The sequence below is a fragment of the Poecilia latipinna genome, unplaced genomic scaffold (assembly GCF_001443285.1).
Source record: "Poecilia latipinna isolate Pla-1442-1.1 unplaced genomic scaffold, P_latipinna-1.0 Scaffold2214, whole genome shotgun sequence".
Classification (NCBI taxonomy): Eukaryota; Metazoa; Chordata; class Actinopteri; order Cyprinodontiformes; family Poeciliidae; genus Poecilia; species Poecilia latipinna.
In genome coordinates, this window is record NW_015114830.1 from 65,971 (window position 1) to 87,358 (window position 21,388).

At 41.7% G+C, this 21,388-nt stretch overlaps 1 protein-coding gene and 1 long non-coding RNA gene across 4 annotated transcripts in view; one reads left to right on the forward strand and one right to left on the reverse strand.

Annotated features, from left to right (window-relative positions):
• The window catches only part of tncb (tenascin Cb), a 51,424-nt gene that overhangs the window by 13,713 nt on the left and 16,323 nt on the right, over positions 1–21,388 (reverse strand). The window contains exons 9-18 of one of the 3 annotated variants that reach the window (XM_015017977.1): positions 19,847–20,110; positions 12,029–12,304; positions 6,422–6,694; positions 4,622–4,744; positions 4,055–4,198; positions 3,705–3,824; positions 2,339–2,482; positions 1,185–1,315; positions 952–1,084; positions 167–318 (exon numbers count right to left, since the gene is read on the reverse strand). In XM_015017977.1, the coding sequence (XP_014873463.1) occupies positions 167–318; positions 952–1,084; positions 1,185–1,315; positions 2,339–2,482; positions 3,705–3,824; positions 4,055–4,198; positions 4,622–4,744; positions 6,422–6,694; positions 12,029–12,304; positions 19,847–20,110 (1,760 nt within the window). The remainder of the gene's footprint in view (positions 1–166; positions 319–951; positions 1,085–1,184; positions 1,316–2,338; positions 2,483–3,704; positions 3,825–4,054; positions 4,199–4,621; positions 4,745–6,421; positions 6,695–12,028; positions 12,305–19,846; positions 20,111–21,388) is intronic. The other 2 variants (XM_015017978.1, XM_015017979.1) reach the window with 2 other exon arrangements.
• On the forward strand, positions 6,776–19,244 carry LOC106936775 (uncharacterized). Its single transcript, XR_001422216.1, has 3 exons — positions 6,776–7,125; positions 15,737–15,739; positions 19,233–19,244. It is a non-coding gene; the product is annotated as an uncharacterized LOC106936775 (long non-coding RNA).

Consider the following 21,388-nt stretch of genomic DNA (forward strand, 5'->3'; position numbering starts at 1 on the left):
TGTCGGCTTTTGAGGAAATTGAAGGTTTTTAGGTGCGTCTTATAGTGCGGAAAATACGGTACTTTAAGTTATTAGACAAACTGGTTGTGATATAGATGACTCAAGACTTTTAAATACTACTATTTTATTGGAGAACATTACGTGTCCAGAATGATGATAAACTTACGATCCATCCGCCTCCATCGGTGCTCATGTCGCAGTAGACTTGCAGCGGTTGGTTCTCGTCTCCACCCAGGTAGATGGTGTGCATGCCTGATGAGGTGTCGCCGTTCAGCAGGGCCTGTGAGCAGTCTCTGGGGTGTCTGTACAGCACACCGGCTACATGGACACACACATCACATACTAATGCAGAGGCCATTAAGGTTGTTGTGTTTCAGTCTGCATCAGGCAGGTGGTCTAGTGACAAAAGCCTCTGTTTACAGCAAGACTGCTTCACAGCAATAATAATAATAATAACAATAATAATAATCTTGATTGTCATTATAGAACCATGCAATATTAACACATGACAAATTCATTCCTTATATAGAGAGAGTCATTTATAAAGTTACACAGTAAAAAAATAACAGCAATAATTTACATTACTTAGCCTGTGATAGAGAAAAAGTATGGATGTTCATTTTCCAGTCATGTTTTCATCTTATTTAGAAATGTCAGAGTTCCAAATTAAATATTTGATTGTCAAGCTAAGTACTTAGTTTTTAAACAAAATATTTAGTTTGGAAACTAAATATTTCACTTTCATAAATATTTAAATAACAGTCTCAATATTTAGTTCCCAACTAAATGTTTTAGTCTGAATCAAATATTTAGTTTATAAGCTAAATAAGCAGGTACAAACTTATATTTAATGTTGTGTTTGTACACTTTAGTGTCTTACTTTTTAAACTTTCTTAGTTTTATATGTACATATGTGTGTACTTGCTTCGACACACAGAGGGCTGTACTCACTGGTGGTGAAGACGGTAGAGATGACTTGGCTCCTCTTGGGACCAGCGAGAGCTTCCAGCTTCACTGAATATTCTGTTGATGCGCTGAGGTCGGCCATGTTGTACGACACAGCGGTGGGGCTCAGGACCACCTCCTGAGGGAAGAGAGACTCGCTCGTACATTTGATTCCCCTCACAGACAGCCGTACATCACCTGAACAAGCCAACTTGTGTGGAGTTCTCCTGTGAACTCACGTGGATGGTGCCGACAGCAGACTCAAAGTGGAGGAGGTAACCACTGATGTCGGCCCGGGGAGGCTTCCAGGTGAGCATGGCGCTTTCCGTCTGGATGTTGGTAGCTGCCAGGTCCTGAGGAGCGTCTACATCTGGAGACGAAGCAGGAAGCCAGAGCGGCCTGTTGGTGTTAGGATGCTGCAGACTCTACCGTCAGCTCAGTGTCAGTACGTTACAGCTACATGTTATTTATAGATGTCACAAATGGAGTTTCAAGTAAATTAAAGCTTCAGTATGTGACTCCTATGCAAAATTTTTTTTTACATATTTGTTATAACGGTCACTATGTTTTAACAGAATAGGATGCGACAATCTGTGAAAAATCGAATTCTTCTGCCGTCTCTCAGTGGACCTACAGGCTTTTACAGAAATACACCAACCAATCATAGCCAGGAGGTGGATCTTAGTGCTGTCAATCACCCTCTGTGTGGCGCTGCTGTCCCTCCCTCCATACCATGTTGCTCGCTGAAACGCTGCAGCTATCAGAGCTTGTTTGTGAATGCTACTGCCAGTTAGCATGGCCACCGATGACAGTGGATAAACGGTTTTCTTGTAACGGTAACTTGTTTCTCTACCATTTGCACATTGAGCACTGAGTACATGAGATTGACTGATGATACTAAGCCCCTCCTCCTGGCTCTGATTGGTGGCTTTTGGTTGGGAGCATTAAAATTTTTCAGACAGCAACAGTAGCGAGAGAGAAACAGATATATAGAAAGAAAGAGAGAAATTCAAAAAAATAAAGACTTATTTCCTGATTAAATCCAGCACATGGAAATGTCTTCTAAAAGCAACTGGCTGGACTGGATTTGAAAGTCATGCATCAGTTTCTTTACTCATCACAGTTATGCAATACTTTGTGTTGGTCAATCATATCAAATACTAAGCACATATTTTAAAGTTTATGGTTTTGAAATCAAAAAATATATTGTCACCTTCCTAAAACAGGGGCTTAAATGACTTAGATCACTACTTTAGAAACATGACAATATCAGACAAGTTCAAGGGGTGTGAATACTTTGGCAAGACACTAGAGAATGAATTTTATGAATGAACTGAGGTCAACAGGAAGCAGACTGTCTTTGTCTTCATGTGAGGCTGGACGTCTCACTGACCTGTGGTGAACTCTGTTGTGGTGGCTGCACTCTTGGCCAAGTCCCTCACCGCGTAGACCTTCACAGTGTAGAGCGTAGCTGGCTTCAGCGAGCTCATCTCAAACTCCACCACGTTTCCAGACACACGCTCCATCACTGGAGTCACTGCGAGACACACAGAGAGACAGGCTTTCACCAAGCACAAGGACATGGATGTGTAGGAGATCCAAGCACTCCTGTAATTCTGTTACCAGTGAACTGAGTTTAAAGTGAAGTTAATTGAAGTTGGGTCTCCAATGTTAAGCTCAGGTAAAAAACAAAAAAAAAAAAACATAAAACGGTAAATGAAGACGAAGGAAAGATTCAGTTTCTCAATAAAACACCTAAACTTTCTAGTGTTAACACTCAGTGGGGGACTTCAGCTGCAATATGGCAACATGGCCCTGCAGAGGTTAGAGTTCATGATTTGTTTTAGGGATCTGAACATCATCAGCTTCTCCCCACATACACTTTAAAGCTGCAGTATGGAACTTTTATGTGATTTTTTTTTACATATGTGTTAAATCTGTCACTATATTGTGACAGTACATTACAAGACAGATAATCAGTGAAAATATATCAAGCATCATATGATATGCTGCAGATAGCAGCATATCATATGATTCTGTTAAAGGAAAACTGAACAGTTTTCCTTTAACGATAAGCTGATTCTCTACCATTAGCATTTTTAGCAGTGGGTTCTTGAGGATGATTGACAGCACTAAGCCCCTTCTCTTATCTCTGATTGGTTGTTTTTGGTAAGAGCGCATTAGGAACTCAGAGAGAAAGTAGAGGAGATCGATCTTTTTACAGATTATCTGTCTTATAGTAAACTATCACAACATGGTGATAACTTTAACAAATATGTAAAAAAAAAATAAGAAACATATTTCTCATAAAACTTACATATTGTAGTTTTAAAAGACTAGTACTATATAACATAAGGTGTGCATTATGGTATAACGTTATACCATAATGAAAAGACTTCAGCTTGTACTTCTACAGGAATAGGCGCTGTTAAAAGTTCTTTTCTCAAAACCATGGTCAACGTAAAGCATTTTAAACCAACTCAGGGATGGGGTTGCTTCTACTGCAGCATGGGTCTGCCCAAGATCACTGAGTCAGAACAGGGATCAAAACATCAACTTACTGCAACTTGGATTTTTCACAAGTGGAAAACTGATCAGAAAACGACTCAGAAATTAATAAGCCGCCTGGATCTGAATCCCACTGACAAAGCGGTGTCGTTTCTCAAAACGTGGGCAGATAAATCAAGGCCACAAACTAATATGACAGAATGGATCACCATCAGTCAGGATTAGAGGTTAGGTTTTGGATGTGTACGTACCAGAATCTGCGCTATATGTGATGACATAACCTTCTACAGTTGCAATGGCAGGTTGCCACAGCAGCAGGGCCTCAGTGTCTGTGATGTTGACTGCGGTCAGTCCACGGGGCTTATCCAGAGCTGTAACACACACACACACACACACACTGTAAGCATAAAATAACACTGAGGTTGATCCAACTAAAACCCAGGAGGCTTTTGTCTGCACTGTCACAAATACGAGCTGTAAAGCGTTTCATTCTGTCCCTTTAGACTGGCAAGAACTTGAGCAATTACTGTCAACACAGTGTAATGAAACAGTGAAGTTCTGTGTTAACACTGAATCTGATGTGAAGCTCCATGTAGCTAACCTGTGGTGACGCTGTCAGATCCAGGCTCACTCTCCCTCTGCTCCTTCACGGCAACGATGGTGACCTCATAGGTGACCCCAGGCGTCAGGTTCGGCAGCACGGTGAGCGACTGCGAGCCGTCCACCGTCAGCGTCTTCGCAACACCTGGGAGTTCAAGCCATTTAAAAGAAATCTCTATTTACTAATGCATTTTATATATTAAAGTCATGCAGAAAAAGATGGATTTCTCTCTTAAAGTGACCAACAAATCTATCTATCTATCTATCTATCTATTTATCTATCTATCTGTCTAATCTATATATAATCATTTATTTCATGTCGACTTTTTATATCAAGTGGTCAGCAGGGGGCAGCATCAAGCCACTTTCTGAGGCAATGATGTTGGTGTGTGTGCGTTCAAGTCTGGCAAGAAAATCACTGATGATTTAGAAAACCAACTAAGCTCTTATCAAACTGTAACAGTATTAATTTTAAAACTGATTTTTAAGATCTCAATACCTCTTTAAAAAATAAACTATCAATAACAATTAAGTGTGAAACCACGGGTAATGTAGCAGCGGTATTAACCTCCATGGGCAGGCATGTAGGTGACCTGGTAGTTGTCCACCCGAGCTCTTGGAGTCAGCCAGTGAACGGTGGCTGATGTGTCGGTCACTCCAGAGAAGCGGATGCCCTTTGGTGAGCCCAGGTCTGGCAAAGATGGGACAGAAACGCACAAACGGGAGCAATGACAAGAAAAACAGATGATTTAGTCAATATGTTCTCTGAATGCTGAGGAATGTAATGTTTGAGGTGTTAATATTTGCAACAAACTGAAGCAGCAGAAAGGAGACGACACATAAATTCAGTGATTGTAGCCTCTGCAGATCCTCCAAAGGAAGGCAAGTCATTTTACACAAATGGAGCAAGAGAGAGTTCCAGAGACAGACAAAGGAGACCTGGGGAGGTTCCGACTCGCAGAGAGAGACCCTCGCAGTTAGCGATGAGCCACAGTATCTCGCGTGACAGACCTGAAGAGATTAACTTGGCCTCATTTCATGGAACACACAAAAAGTGAAACATGCACCACGCAAACCCAAGAGCAAAGCCTTGCCCTCAGGGAGGACAGGGGACACAAGGACAGACAAGCCTTTTATGTGACATGGACAACTAATCACCCACCCAACAACCGTCACCACCGTCGGCTCCTTTAGAAAAGCAGGCAACAACACAGGGGCCAGGTAGATAAAGACGACATTTGGGAAGATGAGGAGAGAACACACAATGGGAGGAGCAACTAAATGTTCCTTTACACAACTAGTTAGAGCTGGTGTAGTAATAATCCTGATTAACAACAGGTCTAAACAATACAGACTATTGGGCCCTTTAAGAATTTAATCTTTCTCAGAATGTTTGTTATACAGCAAAACACAAGTGAATTTTTAAAAACAACAATTGGGTGCATACTTTTGAAATTAATATGGATTTTCCCACAATACACAGAGGTCAAAATTCATAGATTTCCACTATTTTTATTTTATTTTTTTTTATTACCGGTATGTATTTTATAATCTGCTTGCTTTTATGTCAAGGTGACCTTGGGTGTCCAGAAAGGCACCTACAAATAAAATGCATCATTATTATTATTATTATTATTATTATTATTATTATTATTTGCATGCATTTTTTTTAAGTTGCAGATCAACAAAGTTCTGACATGATTCTGTTTAGATATCTGACCAAGGCTCTTCTGAGAAATGTTAGAGAGAAATGTTAGTTGGTTTCCTGGCACAGACCCGGGTGCAAAAGATCATTATTCTGTCAGAACATCTGAGTTCAGGTATCAACATCTAGCTGCTGATACAACGGGAAGTAGAGGAATTTAAAGGCAGTTCTTCAGTAACACCAACACCAGGAACTATAGTTGTTTCAATCCTTTCAAGTATAAAAACTTTACCTTAACTCCTTCAAACATGGGTTAATAATAATAAAAAGAAAATAAAATAATAACCTTTTATAGATTCCCCATAAAAGGTAAAAACTGAAGTAGCTGTTTGTGTCAGTAATGCTGAAAAGTAAAAACTTGTTCAAATGCTTCCTTAAAATCCTTAAACTAATTTAATGTTCTAAGTGTAAGCTTCTGTTCAGAAATATAATTAAAGACCAAACCAGCTTTCATACCATAATGAAACCTTAAAATCAGAGTACCAGATTAGTATACAAAGACAACACTTGGTATTACGCTCAGTTATTAGAACACATTTCATGCTGTCATGGAAAAAGCTAGGAGGACAAGACACCATTTCATATGAAATACATGTTGACGAGACACTTCCAGAGCCCCAGTATGTCAGCAGAGCTTCTTGCTTCCACCCGGTTACCATGTACCTGTTCTCACCCCCTCTCTTACAGACTTGGAGCGTCTTCCCAAAATGAGCCCAAAGATCTCAACGGTGTATTCTGTGTCCTCTGTGAGATCGCTCATAGTGACATTTCTCTCCTCGCCGCCCAGCACCACCTCTCTTGGTTGGCCTGGGTCTTTGACCTCGCTGAGCATCAGGACAAACGTGTCAAAGGCATCCTCCTCGGCCATCCAGGCCAGCACAAAACTCTCTGGAGTGATGCTGGAGACTTGTAGAGCCTGCACATCCGGTTCAGTCTCTATGTGACATTTAGAAACAGTCAGTTTTCCAGATGTGTCTACAAAAAAGTGTAGTTGGACACATAAAGACCCTTTAAAACTGCAGTATGTAACTTTTATAAAAAATATATATTTTTTAACATATATGTTGAAACTGTCACTGTTGTGACATATGCCTTCTCCTAGTGCTAACTAGAAACAACCAATCAGAGCCAGGAGTCGTAGTGATGTCAATCATGCCCATTTAAACCCCTTTTCCTTTTTTTCCTTTCTGCTATGATAAAGCTTCTTCTTGACATGAACCTGTCGTGAATGCTAACTATAGTTTGCACAGCCACCAATAATATCTTCCCTGTAATGGTAAGTTGTTTCTCCTCCCTTAGCACATTTAGCAGGAAGTACATGAGGATGACTGACAGTGATAAGCCCCTCCTCTTGGCTCTGATTGGATGTTTTTGGTTGGGGGTGGATCATTTCTTCAGACGGCAATGGTAGCTTACAGAGGAGGTGGAGTAGATTGACCTTCTCTTCGATTTTCTGTCATATTACACTGTCATGAGATGATGATAGTTTTAACAAGTATGTAAAAATATTTTTTATAAAAGTTACATATTGCAGCTTTGAAGAAAGAAAGTGTATCAGCCTGGGTCCTCGCAGGGAAAGTAGAAAAGTTTTAGATGTAAATGGAAGAAGGAAGTTTAGAGTACAGGATGCTTTTTGTGGAGCAGCACCTTGTCAAGCATCTACCTAAAACATCTAACAAAGATGTAGTTCATCTAGAAGCATAGCTGGGAAAAAAAAATCCAGTCTGAATGAGATGAGTGTTCATCTCTACACCCCCTTCAGCCTGGACAAACACAGCCAAAAACATTGATAGTCTTCAAAAAGCTGTGGACCATCCATTATAATAGAATGTATGACAAGTCAGAGACATTTCCAGACGTTTTGGTGATTTGTTGCCATGCTGCCAGGGTTTTGCTGTGGAGACTCTTAACAGCATTAACGCTACAGCTGCCTTGTTTCTTTAACTCTTCAAATCTGCTAAGAATCCCCACTGCTGGGAACTGTGGTACTTTTTATGAATCATAATGGACATAAATACTATAACAGATTCTAATTAAAATTTTTAAAACCTAAAGATATTACTTAACTGGAGGATTTACATTATTATATGCTGAAATTTCACTCGTGCTCAGAGCTGGAGGGCAAACAGATTATTCCTTTGCTTGCCAGAAGCTGGTGTTTGTGCTGCTGCTGCCTTCAGCTTCATAAATGAAACGATGAATGACACGTAGCTCTGGTCGGACCGTGTCAGTAGTTGTCGTGTTCTGTGCCCCATCCAATCTGTGGTCTGGTAACAGCTGTTTAGGGTCCTGTCTTCAGTTGGGTGTTGGGTCTATGGTTTCACATTCAGTGCAGGAGGCAGTAGCAATAGCTTTGTTATAATTTAAAAAAGCTTCCAGCGTTGCTGAGCTGATGTTTCTTCCGGCATCGTTCACTCACTAGGCAGTGCCTGGGTTATACGTACTTGTGGATAAAAACTTGGCACTGTATTTGGCACTGTATTTGGTTTTAGCTTGCGAGGGTAATCTATTTGCTCCTTCATCAATCTTGCTTGCAAAAATGACTGTCTTCTGGAAAGAAATGTTGAGAGCATAAACGTAAGTTCTTCAGAACTTGCACTCTTCTTTTTTTTCCCATGTGGGAAGCGATGAAGACACTTCATTATTTCTTTTTTTTTTTTTTAATTATAGTTAACAGCGGCGCAGTGTGGCATTGTCTAAGTTTACACCAGTCAAATGAGACATGACAAAAACAACTCAGGTAATGTTAGTCCTCTTGTGTTTACTTTGTAGATTCCAGTACAGAACCAATCTAACCATGACATAAAAAAGAAAAAAAAAAAAAAAAAACAACTATGGGTGAAAGAGATAATGACGGAAATTACAATTTTTAAGTATTTGAATTTTTACATACAACTAGCAGCAATTTTTAAGTTAATAGAAAAATTACAACATATTTGGGTCATTATGTTCTACTAGTCATGCATGCCTTTAACGCCTTGAAATTGGGCCTCTGTCACTGAGAATCAGCTCTTATAATGAGCTCAGCAGGTACCCAATTCCACCAGGTGTTTGCTAACTGCTAGTGGCTAGTCTTAAGGAACTAAGTTGGGGAAGTCATAGGGTGGGCTGCTCTGTGAGGCAGAAGTTCAGAACCATGGAAACTGCAACTCTGAGGAGGAGCTGCGCCTGTGAAGGTGGAGCTAGGTCCATCCAGCCATTTTGCATAGCTGAATGGCTGCCATCGGAGATTAAAGGATTTCTCAAACGTGCAAAAGTATCAAAGCAACACTCCAGGTATGTTTTTAATAGGCAGATAACATCACAACATGATGTAAAGCTCAAAAAAGCAGATTTTCCATAACACTGCCACTTTACAGTCTGCTGGATGAGCCATTAGTTTTGAAAACAAACATGGCAGTAACAACAGCACAGCATAAGTCTGTATCTGTTGGAGGAGAAAGTTGCTTTTTCAGAGGATGAGTCTGCCTCACCTTAATTAGCCAAAGAAACTTCCAGAAGCAGCAAGATGCATACACAGACTGGACAGAGCTCTAAAAGCAGTCTGGGTAAAAGCAGATATCGGTGAGCCCGGGAAAGGCTCAATAAAGCCCAGCGCCACTGCTCATTAAAACACTGCTCCAAATGCGGAGGTCTCAGGGGTCCTTGAACTAGCCTGAAACCCCCTTTTTTCATTGTGAAGGTGGAAAAGCGTGAGGCACTGCTTGTGAGAAGAAGTGGTGGAAATGAGAAGCATAGCCGACAAATCCCAGAGAGCTGTCACTCTTCATTAGCCGCCGAGCGGCTTTAACTGGTCAGTGGAAGAGAGGGAGGGCCAAATCCATCAGCTAACATGTGCTAGCTTGCTGCTGGTTTCACCCTCCTCTATAACACCCCCCAGCCCCCTCTCAGGACCTGAGGGAACACAATCCCTGCTTACAAAAAGGAGCCTGTTAATGGAGGAGGTATGCGCCAAAGCCGGCTAACCTTCTGAAAAGGGGGTCTGCAAGCAGAACCTCAGCTCTGTCCCAGTCTCGCCTGATAACTTCAGAACAGCAGCTAGTGGTGGTATGAATCACAAGTGAGTGGAGCTCTGAACAAACCGCAGTTCTTTGTAGTTCAACCAGTCAGTCAATTACACGTAACTCCCTCTATTTTACTCAAAGTTTCCCCCACGTCCCCCTGGGCCAAGAAGGTTCGTTTGCCTTCGGCGTCTTCCTCCTGCAGACTGACGACAAACCGCCGCGCATAATGTGATCAAATTAGTCCGAGGTCGCATTCACAACTTGGAATGTTTTATGGATTAAGTGATGCTAATGAAAAATGGTACGATGGCTTCACCCCATTGCCATTAGCATGCAGACAATGGGCCATGTTGAGCACATGCCATATTCCACATTGCCCCAGAAGCCCCTGGCACCACAGCACAAGAGCCCAGGGGCAATGGCAGCATGAGAATGAGGAGCGGTCCAGGCTGGAGGGAAGTGGGGATGCATACAGAAGAGAGGCCTCACACAAAGTGACAAAAGAGCCTCTGGGTTTTCTTTCCTCTGTCAGTACCCCCATCTTTCTTCCTGTTGACTGCTCTTCATCTGTAACATGCTCACTGATAATGCCGCAATTAATGTTGACATAAAAAAAAAATGTGTCAAAGGCTTCAGATCTGGTTATTTGGACCTTTTAGAGTTCAAAGTGTTTCATGGAAACAATACACAGAGCAGGAAACGGGGCCGCACGGCATGACTGGCAGATGTTGATGTCGCAGCTCCTTTCATTAAGCGCGTCTTATGAATAACAGCATGTTCAAAGCTAAAAATGACTATGATTAGTGTTGTGGGAGGGGAGGCCGGAGCACCTGTTGTGCTGGGCAAACAGGAACACTAATTTGATGCGTTTCTGGGCCGTTCACACAACAGCCTATGTGCTGTTTCAGACTGGACTTGTACCAGCAGGCAGACAGGCGGCTTAAAGGTGGAGAAAACATGGATCCAAGGCTAGTCTCATGTGGACTGAAAGGGGTTTTGTGAGGGAGCTGCTGCAGAACATTAGCCTGTTTCACGATCCCCCCTGCATGAAAGGAAGGGGAATGTGTGTGATCGATGTCTGTGGAGGGATTTGGACCCTTCATGCTCTCTGGAAGCTTGGAGAAAGAATCACTGAAACTGTCGGGTAGTTTTACATCATTCTATAGAACTTTTTTTTTTTTCATGTTTTTTTTATGGAAAATATTTAGAGGTCTTGAAAGAACCTACATCTTTCTTTAACCTGTTGGTCTCAGGTTGTCATTCACAATGACAGGGGTGTCAAACTCCAGTCCTCAAGGGCCGCTGTCCTGCAGTGTTTAGATGTGCCACCGGTAAAAAACTGTGGAATGAAATAGCTTAATTACCTCCTCCCTGTGTAGATCGGTTCTCCTGAGCCTTGCTAATGACCTAATTATTCTTTTCAGGTGTGGTGCAGCAGAGGCACATCTAAAAGTTGCAGGACAGCGGCCCTTGAGGACTGGAGTTTGACACCCCTGTCACGAGAGGACCCAAATTTGGGTCCTCTCGTGACAGACAGGTTAATGTGTTGTGCATGTATTACTGAATGTGTAATACACACTGGAAGATGATGCATCATCAAAAAATATATAGGATGTAAAAAAACTGAACATTTTACGGTGAGATTATACCATATTTTATGAAAAAAAAATGTTTTAAAAGTCATAGTCTTGAAAATTAATATAATTTCTTAATAAAAATATACCAGGACTCATTTTTAAAAAATCTAAATAATCCCACATTTCTGCAATTAGACATTAGCAGGCAAATAATTTCAGAATAATTTCATAGCACTAGTGAAAAGAATATTGAATACTCCAGTTGAAAAACGTTCATGTTGAATCCACAGCTCTTCTGCAATATCGCCAAGTTCCCCAAAACGTTGTATTTGATTCATTTTATTATGTCCCACTGCATAAGAGAGCTTCTACACTCCAAAAACACAAAATTTGACCAAATATTTTGCTGCAGTTTTATAGTGACAAATAAGTTTTATTTATTTTGTTTATCTCATTGTTTATCTCAAGAAACTATTTATATAGCTTTTTTTTTTTGCACAAATTGTAGTTCAAATTGCAAATATCTTAGTACACTTGAAACAAAACAAAAAGAAAACACACAGTAAGACTTTGTGTTTTTGCAGTGTCATTTAGAAAAGCAGCAGGGAAAAGTGGCAGTACGTTTCCTGAGTGCAGCAGGAAGTGAAGCAGAGGACAGAGTGAGGCCCCAGAGCTGACTGCATCTGTACCTGTGATGGTGTCTGCAAACACAGGCTCTAAGAGCGCCCCTGTGTGCACCCCGTACAGGGCGGCCTTGTACCAGGTGCCAGGGGAGAGGCCCGAGACGACGAGGCTGCGAGCGTCTGTGGGCGCCGTGTGGTTCTGCCACTCGGCGCCCGTCTCCGCGTCGGTAACCTCGATCAGAAAGGCGTCGAACGCCCCGTCGTCAGCAGACCAGGACAGGAGGAAGCTCTCCCACGATACGTCGCTGACGGTGACGTTGGTCACCGCCGGCTTCTCCTCCGCTGGCCGACGACAAACACATCAACATAATACAACACAAACACGAAGTGTTAGCATGGAGTTTCAATGCTGAGGTGATCAAATTGCATCGCGACAGAACTGGACTACAGATAAAAACATTCAACTGAAAATCAAATTGTTTGCAGAAAGTGACTAACAGGGAAAACATACACATCAATGCACATGTGAAATACACAAAACAAACATAGCAGAACCTTTGCCAAGCATCACACTGAGGTCAACAACGGTGGCATCTCATTTAGATTTCAATTATTGTATTTTGCTCTCAGGACAATAAAGGAAAGCCTTTACTTTGTCTGTAGTCAAAGTATTCCTGGATTTCCACTACAAAGGCTAAAGGGACCAAACAGCCTCATTATCAGCAGCTGCCTTTAGCCGTCTCCTCTATATTACCATATAAGTGGGAAGACATAATGATAAAAGGCAGCATGCAGACATGCTGATGCAGCTTGTGCCCATTAATGGCTGTGAATGAGCCATTAACATCTGAAGGTGCGGCGTAGCCAGCCTGGTGAGGCTGAAGTACGCTGTCCACTTCAAACCTATGAGGAGGCCAAGCACAGAGCCATGCAGCCTGGAATTGAAGCCTGTTCTATGTGCGAGGTGAGTGTAAGAGAGCACTCCAGAAAGAAAACAAAATCGACGGCACAGGTAAACATTACGGCAGCCATTACGGGCTGATTGCCACAGCATGCTGGAGAGGACAAAGGGAGTGTGATTGGATGTCAGGAGAGACGCTGATGATGGAGACGTTCTGGTGAAAATTCCTCTAAATAATTTCCCATTAAACCTTCCCTCCATCTTTCTAAAGGGGCAGTATCATCTACTTTTTTTCAGCTTCATAACTTTAGAATTTTTTTTCTCATCAAAAACATACCTAAAGTGTTGTCTTGACACTTTCATGCATGTTTGAGAAATCCTTCGGTCTCCATGGTAATCATTCAGCTGTGCAAAACGTCTGGGTGGACCTAGCTCCGCCTTTGAGATGAAGCTCCTCTTTTGAGGTGCAATTTCCAAGCGCCAGCACTTCAACCTCACAGATTGGCCCTCCCATTACTCCTCCACTCTGCTCCTTCAGACTAGTCCACAACATCTGGTGGAACTGAGCATCTGCTGAGCTCATTATAAGAGCTACTTCTCAGTACAACACTGGTAAAAACATTATTAAAGGAATGATAAAGGAGCCATGTTGTGATGACTTCCTGAAGACGGAGTTTCAGAAAGAGTAGGAGTTTTTAAAGAGACAGTGGCCCAATTTGAAGGTGTTAAATTACAAAATCAAGTTGCTAAATGTTGTATATTTGGTATATACAGCATTTAGCAACTGAAGTCAACATTATTTGATTGTGCTACAAATAATACTGCCCCTTTAGTAAGTGTGTAATAGAGGTGTCTCAACAAGCTCATGCGGTTAACGAGTCCTGACGTATGAAACGGTCCCCTCAGATATCTCCTCTATAGCTGATATCTTCCATTTCACACACAGGCTTGTCTGCTGCAGGCTGCGGATTACAGAGACACACACCCTGACCCTTCCACCACTCACACACCGCCTGCTTTAAGGATTTATATAGCTTTTTTATATTTTATTACCTCACAGCTACAAACTTCAACGTATCTTTTTTGGCATTTTAGGTGAGAAAATAACACAATGTAAAACATTCTGAAGTTGAAAGAAACTAACACATGAATTACAAAAATCTAAAATGGCGTGCTTTTGTTTTCACTCCCTGTTCCAACAGGGATCCAGGTGTTTTGGGGGTTCATCTCTAACAGCTTTCTTTTGACATTCTTTTCTCAAACTCAGTTTGGACAGTGTATCTGTGAACATTCATTGTAGACAGTTGAATTTTCAGACCACAGTTCTACCTTCTCCCTCTGCTGATCATTACCCCTGGCCCTGCCCCTCCATGACTTTTGGCTCCACCCACATGAGGAAATTTTTCTACATTTGTCAGTGGTTATTCTTCCACAGAGGGGTCAGTTACAAGTTAACCACATCCATCCTCCCATCAACTCTGACCTCCTTCCTGCAGCTCCTCTGCAGTTACTATGGCTACCTCGACTGCTCCTCTGACTGATTCTGTCAGTTTGGGAGGACAGCCATGTCCTGGTGAGTTTCAAAGTCCACCATGCATTTTTCATTGTAAGATATCAAATTGATCAGAGCTCTGAGATGTTCAGATCTTGGTGAATCGTTTCTGCTTTAACCGTCTCCCAGACTTCCAATCTGCTGGGTTAGCTTGGTTTTCATGATGCCATTTTGTTTCTGATGTTCTGTGAACCTCTGAGGCCAGAAACCAAACATCTGGACCTTCTGCCATTAAATGGCTCACAGGTGGAGTTTGCTCACTAACATGCTAACTCCTGAGGACTTTTAGTTGCAGCAAATGTTATCAAGCAGTTTTGGAAAGGCGAATGAAGACAAAAGCAAGCCACACTTTTCATGTTATTTGAAAAACAAAACAAAAATGTGACTTTTTTAAAACATCATACAAAATCCTAATAAAATCTGTTGAAGTTTGTGGTCAATAGAGGAAAAAGAACACTCAGTGGGTTTAGCCTTTGTCAAGGCGGTGCACTTTTGAAGTTTTTGAGACAATCTAGGGTCGTACATGCATGTCTTCAATCTGTTGTGTGTACAGTTTCTGTTTTTGTATTAGTATTATTTAAAATGAAAACCAAAAGTAAGATAAACCCAATGAAAGATTGCTCTCGATATTCAGAATGAGCTATCGACTGTAATTTCTTTCTGTACTGAGGTTTGGTTCTGATTTGAAGGCATGCGGAGTGTTATGACATACATTGAGGCTACAGATTAAGTGTAAGCTGACATTTCAAAAGAGAAAAAAATATTATTCCTATTAATTTCAGATGTACAATACAAAAAAAGAAAAGGCTGTATTGGAATGAAAGAAATCATAAAAATAACTTATCTCTGAGGCTGATGTAAAGGTATGTAAAATCTGCTTAGTTACCTTGTTTCTCTCTACATACTTTTTTTTGCTTCAGGGGATTTTTAGACCACTGCCGTTATTCTTTACTGAATAACTGACTAAGAGCTCAGATAAACTTGGTGACTTTGATTTGCAGCCAAATGGCTGACCAGGATATGATCAGACCTCGAGTTGATATGTGGAGATTTAAACCACTGGTTAGAGAACCAAAATGGCTCCAGAGAGACAGAGAGGAAGTCTTTGCTGACTGCTGTTGGTCCTTTTCAACATGACCACAATAATAATTCACAAAAAGACAAAAAAGAATACTGTCATACAAAGAATGAACAAAGCTGTGTGCTGTTTCAACAAGACAATGGAAAGCTGTCCTTTGTACTCATAATGAAGCCATGACTGAGGAAGAAGTGGGTTCATATAAGGACAGCACCGTGGTTTCAGATGCGAAGCTCAGTAGAGATCGTGTGAAGAATCCAGAAACGGCCCCCATGCTGCTGACTAACTGAAGACAGGTTTACAGGAAGAACCCCTCAGAATAATAAACTGAAACGCTTCAGGGTTTGCTGTTCCCGCTGACAAAACTGCTTGTAAATGTTGGGCGTTTGAACATCAGCAGCATTAACGAAAAACACAACTTAACCTCAATCTGCATTTCTCTGCTTCTTCAGAGCAGGTACATTTGAACTGATGTCTCAAACCGCAGATCATAAATGTCTGTTGCTGAAAACGAACCAAAAAAATATTTGGAGAGAAAATAGACTCATAATATCTGTGTGTATGGATTTGTAAAGTCTGTAAGCCTGATTGTATGTAGCTTTGGGAATTGGTGTGTGTAAAGTATGATTTGTAAATAGCAAAAAAACATTTTGTGCATGACCTTGGTAACTTTCAAATGTGTTTTTTAAATGCACACACCAATATCGAGAAATTATCAACATACCACAATTACAAATGACAAAAAACCTCAACAATGTGCTAATTATGTATAAACTCCAAAACGTTCCTACGCATACAAAAGGTTAAATTCATGGACACAAGTCATGTAATATGCACAAATAAGACGACATGCATGCAGAGATCATTTTGATCACACCACCCAGTAATTAAACGCACCACCCACGCACTAACCTATGAGGCTCTTACATGAGTCTCAAAAACCCTCCTTCAGTCACAAAAGGACGTGAAATTGGTGTTTGAATTTTAAAACACATTTGAAAGTTACCAAAGTAGCGCTCAAAAAGTTTTTTGAGGTTTACAAATCATACAAATACACTTACAAATACCCAAAGCTACACATAAACAGGCTTACAAAGTTCACAAATCTAGGATTATATATGAACAGATACCTTGAGTCCATTTTCACTTGGCTACAAATCACAGAGTGAACACTCCTACTTTCCCTTAGGACCATCAACATCACAGGAAAAATGGCTGACCTCCTTAAAAAGTAAACCAATCACAGTTTCCGTCCCTGCCAACTCGGTGGAAACACTTTTGGGCCCAGGATTATGAAACCGTTAGAGACTCGTGTTCACATGAAGGAACAAGTCAAAGCTGAGGGACCAGGACAATTCTGGTGGAGTCAGCAGCCAGACCATCAAAGCAACCACATGTGTTGTTTGTAAGCATAAATTTCTCAGGAGAGGAAATGCATTGTTGATCTGTGGATTTTACTTTTCATCTTTCCACAGCCATTACAGAGTGTCTGCTGATGTCCACAAACTCATTTACCCAGTTAGATGAACTATTCTCTCTAAATCTTCTCTTTCCATGTTTCCCACAGTAAGTAGCTGCAGCTGTAACTCATTTTTTCACAGCGTCTAATGAACTACAGAATTTTTTATTATTTTGACTTCCTTTTCAGCTGTCAGATGTGCAGCATTAACTTAAAGGGGCTTTTTATTGCCAAACATAATCTTGTTGTGAAATCTACCTGCAGGCAGATCTGTGCGGTGTAAGGGCCGTGACGGATGGTTTGCACAGAAATAATGTTTTTACAGCTAAGTGAAGTTAAAACCTCATGTGTAAAACCTGAACTCTGTGGAAAGCCGACCCCTTCAGATGCTTCCACTTAATGCGGCTAGCTGCACAATATAAAATAGGTTGTTCTTATCAGTGGCAATGCTGGGCTGAAATGAAGCAGACACAGTAAGTCATATTTACTTATATTATTTCTATACACTTTCATCACTATGGAAAAATGATCACAAGCCCGACATTGCTTCTTTGCTTCAATTAAACAGCTCACAGTCCTGCAGTCACATGACCAAACCAATACCTGATGGCCAAGCCCCTCCAATCAAACGTCAACAGGATGGAAATAAACATTGGTTGTTAATATTGACCCAGATTTACTTAAACGACCGATATCGATGGAAATCTGACGGGACAGATCCCCCACCAACCACACTCTTGCCCGCTGTCCGACTGTGACTTTTCCACGCTCCTCCTGAGTGTTGCTCTAAGACCGCGGGATGGTTGAAGAGCCAGTAATCATTCAATCATTCTGTATGTAAACGTCTTATTTTTAACATAGCAACCATAAAGTTAGAGCCCGAAAAACTGTGATTTTTTTTTTTTTTTGGACTCTCTGAAGAGCAACTTTCAGCTGTGAAGCACATTCTATAGGCAGGTCACCTCAGAGACAGTCGATTGAGTCTACTATCAAATTTACAATCCTAATCCTTGTCTGTGATTGTTCAGGTACTACTATAAACCCCACCCCCCACCCGTCTTCTGTCTGCCCGTCCCTCCTGCAGAACCAGCATGATCCATGTTGGTGGAGATGATATAAACCTCCCGGCTGTGGATTAGGCGGCTACTGATTGTGAAGACAGCGATTTAGCAGGACTCCCAGCATGTGTCCCTTTATCAGACGGACCCACGGTTCATCGTGGTCAAATCGCACAAAACCCAGAGGGGAGCAGGGCTCAGGTCGCCAATTAGCACATGAATGAGAAACGCACAGGGCTGCACACATGGCCAGGCTGTTTCCCAGCAGCACACACACATTACCAGTCTGCTCTAAGGTTCCTCTGAGACTCCATCTTTGAAGCAAATGGGGGAAATATCTGCAGCTTAAAGGCAGATGCAAGGCTTGTGATATAGTGCAATACCGAAATGCTCACATAAATCCTCTGTCTTGCTTTTACCAGCTGCAGCAGGCATGCAGCTTCTGATCCCCAAGAAGGAAACACACAGAGCCGCTTCCATTCAGCGATTTCTGCCTACAGCCACCAGCTTAACCCAGCACCAGGATCTACCTGTGGGATGTTAGTCTTGGCGGCACACTTACTGCAGCACACTTACTTAAAACTTTCTTGTAAAAAAAAAAAAAGTGGGGAAAAAAGAAAGAAATATTTCCATGTGCTATAAAGGAGCCGTAGAAGGAGACACAGTTACATTGAGAAATAACAATGAATGCAATTCATTGCCTTGGTTTGGCCAAAGCTATGAAAAAAGGGGGTTGGGACATGAGGGTGCGGGGGATTATGAGAAGACCCCCTTCAACTCTGCACCATCAGCTAAAACCCTCCTGGAAACAGTGAGCTACAGTTACACTGTCGTATGTTTTAGCAAAACAAACCTCTCCATTCTTTCTGATGTTCTCTGAAATGTTGAAGAAAGATTAGTCTGTTTTGTGTTTTGTCTTTTCTTGATCCCCCGGCTCCGGCTCTCTGGGATTTAGACGGGAGATTCCGACATCCAGCTGGATTTGGCACATCATGGATTCAGAAACATCAGCTACAAATCAGACTTCTTAAACTACAGAGTCGCACAATCTGCATTTGGATTTTGAACCCTTACATTGTACAGTGAAGTTATCTGCTAACTACAAGCTAACAAACTAACTGTCTGTCTGTCTGTCTGTCTGTCTGTCATCACATGGATGCTGAAGGAGAAAAACAGAATGCGTCCTTGGTCTATCTGAACCATTTAAGAAGGAACGAATCAGCCTGGTGCTTTTTTAAAGCTGGTTCAAAGCTGCAGATCATGACCTGATGAAGCCAGTAGGACCACATCATCTGCAAAGAGCTGAGGTGAGATCCCAAGGCCACCAACTTGGATCAACTTAGCACCTAGAATAAAAATTATGAGCAGAATCGGTGACAAAGGGCAACATTGGCAAAGTCCAACTCTCACTGGAAACAAGCCAGGCTTACTGCTGGCATTGCGGACCAGACTCTCATACAGGAACCCAACAGCTCATATCAAAGGGCCTGATACCCTCACAAGGTTCCCTGAGGGATTCGGTCCAACACCTTGTCCAAATAGGTTGGGAGGATTTCCCACACACCCTCCAGGACCCTGCTGAGTGTGGACAGCTGGTCCAGACTGTACTCCAGGATCAGAACCAGAACCACACTGCTCTCCCTGAATCCGAGGTTCGACTATTCCCTCATAGTCACTGCAATACTGCCAACACAACACCACAACATCCAGGGCCTTAAGGAAGGCCCTGCATCTCAAACATCAAGTAATAAACGGCAAGAGTCTAACAACTGTGCTCTGTTGTTTTCCAACCAGGCACAGCAACTTATTTGGGAGAAAGCTGTTGGACGTGCTGACCTGTGGCAGCTGAGACAGTGGCGGGCGCGCTGCTCCTGCGACCCCTCTCGGCGGTGACGCCAACGGTGTACATCATGCCGGGGTTCAGGCCCCGCAGGGTGTGAGACTCTGAGGTGCCGGGGACCGAGTCTTCAGCCCTCTGACCGTCAGCCGACACGTAGACCAGCCGGTAGGAGTCCAGCTTGGCCAGAGGCCGCTTCCACTCCAGCATCATGGTGGTCTCTGTCACCTCTGCTACAGTCAGCTCTCTGGGGGCGTCCAGGGCTGATGGAAGAAAGATCAGCTTAGAAAACTAATACAAATAAAGCCAACAGATTTGTTCCCTGTCACATAAATCTTTCAGAAATATCTTTTGCTAACTCCCTAAACTCTTCAGATGAATGTACAGGAAAGTCCTTCCAGCATTTCAGGCATGCAGACATAAAAAAACCCAGTACGTCAAAGATATTCTGACAGTAAAGACTTCATCTGGTTTTCAGAACTGCTCACAGTTGCAATGGATTTATCCAGATGTTGCACCAGTTTGAAATCCAGTTACAAAGTCTATGCTGATCTACAATCTTAGGTTTGTGATTTTTATCAACTTATGGTGATAAATCCAGATGCAAAGCCATCTGGGATTCCAAGGTAACACCTGTTAATATGAACTGTTTTGGATTGACATGTAAATCCTTCCATTATCCAATCAAAGCTGTGAAGTTTTTGTCTTTGCAGATGGAGCAAAATACATCACCTGAAGTTCTATCACCACCAGGATGTTTTAGATGTTCTCCAAACAGAACAGAGATCAGAGGCGACTGTGGCTCTGCTACATCTTTAGACCACAACTGGCTACAAATTAGACCAGGGCTCTGCAGCCTGCAGCTCTTTGGACCGTCGACAATGTCTCTTAATAACTCGGGCTTCGAATCATAAAGAATCAACTGTTTATACATTTAATAACAAATGGTAGTTTTAGCAGTTTTCATGGGATGAACTGATTATGAATTACACTAAAATACTAGTGGGATTGTTTTAGATCATGTTTTTTTGTCATTTAACTGGAAACTGTTTTTTTCCTTTTTCATTTTCCATAAATTTCAACATACCACATAAAAAAAAACTTTTCCATTCTTGTTTCTGAAACAGCGAAATGTTTCTCTTTATTTTAGAACCTATGGAGATATAAAATGGGGCCCTTTAACAATGACAGTTTTGATATTTATTAAAAAATATAAGTTGTCCTTTTTCTTTTAAAGGTCATGCACATTTGTAGCACATTTGAACAAGTTCAGTCAGTTTAAAGTTCCTCACTAACATTTAATTCTACTTTAGATCTGTTGTGTTCATCAGTTTAGTTGACTTTCACTAAGATTCTATGTTTTTCATTTACTATTTGTAACATGAACAGTTTTGTTGCTTCATTTTATTAAGCAGACGTTGGGTCGGGGTAGGGGTGTTAAATGTGCTTTTATAGACCTACTAATGGGAGAAAGTTAATATTTCATCATAAAAAGCAGGCGGATGATGTTGGCTGCAGCTGAAACATGGGAGTGAGAGGTG